This window comes from Terrapene carolina, unplaced genomic scaffold, assembly GCF_002925995.2.
Source record: "Terrapene carolina triunguis isolate 2854851 unplaced genomic scaffold, T_m_triunguis-2.0 Scaffold22, whole genome shotgun sequence".
NCBI classification, from domain to species: domain Eukaryota; kingdom Metazoa; phylum Chordata; order Testudines; family Emydidae; genus Terrapene; species Terrapene triunguis.
Window position 1 is genome coordinate 14,887,019 of NW_020664373.1, and position 1,046 is coordinate 14,888,064.

At 36.2% G+C, this 1,046-nt stretch overlaps 1 protein-coding gene across 1 annotated transcript in view; it reads left to right on the forward strand.

Annotated features, from left to right (window-relative positions):
- The window catches only part of LOC113406061 (phosphate-regulating neutral endopeptidase PHEX), a gene marked incomplete at its 5' end in the record, with an annotated part of 117,396 nt that extends 116,978 nt beyond the window's left edge, over positions 1–418 (forward strand). Inside the window, one exon of the mRNA XM_026648306.1 lies at positions 380–418. Coding sequence (XP_026504091.1) covers positions 380–418 — 39 coding nt within the window. The remainder of the gene's footprint in view (positions 1–379) is intronic.
- Between the last annotated feature and the right edge of the window lie 628 nt (positions 419–1,046).

Here is a 1,046-nt window from a genome sequence, read left to right on the forward strand (position 1 = left end):
TTGAGTGACAAAAGACAAATTACATTCCATTAGCCTGTTAATCTGGCACCTTTTCTGAATGCTATGAGCTAGATTTGGATACCCTTACTCTGTAAAATAGCATTTTATTCTACAAAATCCCACTGACTTCACTGGAGTTTCTTGCAGAGTGAGGTCCTTCTCAATGCTTTGGGTAAAACAATGTTGGCCCTATGTTAATTTAGAGGAAAACTTTCCCTGAAATTCAAAACTTTTCCAATGCCTGAGAATAAAGAGAACAGAAAATGTAACTTCCACAAATAGAAACAAATCTGAAACTTTAAAGTTCAGCAGAATTCTGCAGGATCTGGGATGTATAATTTCAAATAACTCAGATGTTGTGTTTTGTTTCTTTCTTTAGAGTTATTGGTGCAATGAGCAACTTCGAGGAGTTCCGTAAAGCTTTCAATTGCCACGGAAATTCAACCATGAATAGAGGTTCAGAATCCTGTCGGCTATGGTAGATGGTCTTTTTAAATCCGGTGCCAAGAGAGGGGTTTTTTTTATATATATATATATATATATATATAAACTGCTGTTTCTGAACTCTAATCCACTGCTACAGCTTCAGAGCAACATTCAGCAATATAGAGAGGTTTTATTTTTTTAATGCATCTTCATCATCTGGCCGGGTGACCTGCACAGATCTAATCATTGTCTGTTTATGGTTTGGAAGCTTTAAAAATTGGACAAGAGAAAGGAGAAGATTCAGGAAAAAAATTGACACTCCATGATTGGATTGCTGTTGATGGATTGCTGCCGTTACTCATTTTACTTCCTGATTTATAGTTTAGCAAGAGCAAAATGGTAGAATCCAATTTTAATCTATTGCTTTGCAGGAGGGCTTAGCAAAATGTTCCCATACAAAATTCAGTCCTTCCAGATTTCTTTAGTTCATGAGAACTGCTACGTAGCCAGCGCTGATCTCCTGTGCAATACAGCATTTTGATAACATGCGTTGTCATTGCACAGCATGCCATAAATGATTTTGCATGATGTTAAGACACTAGATCTTATATAAATTCAAT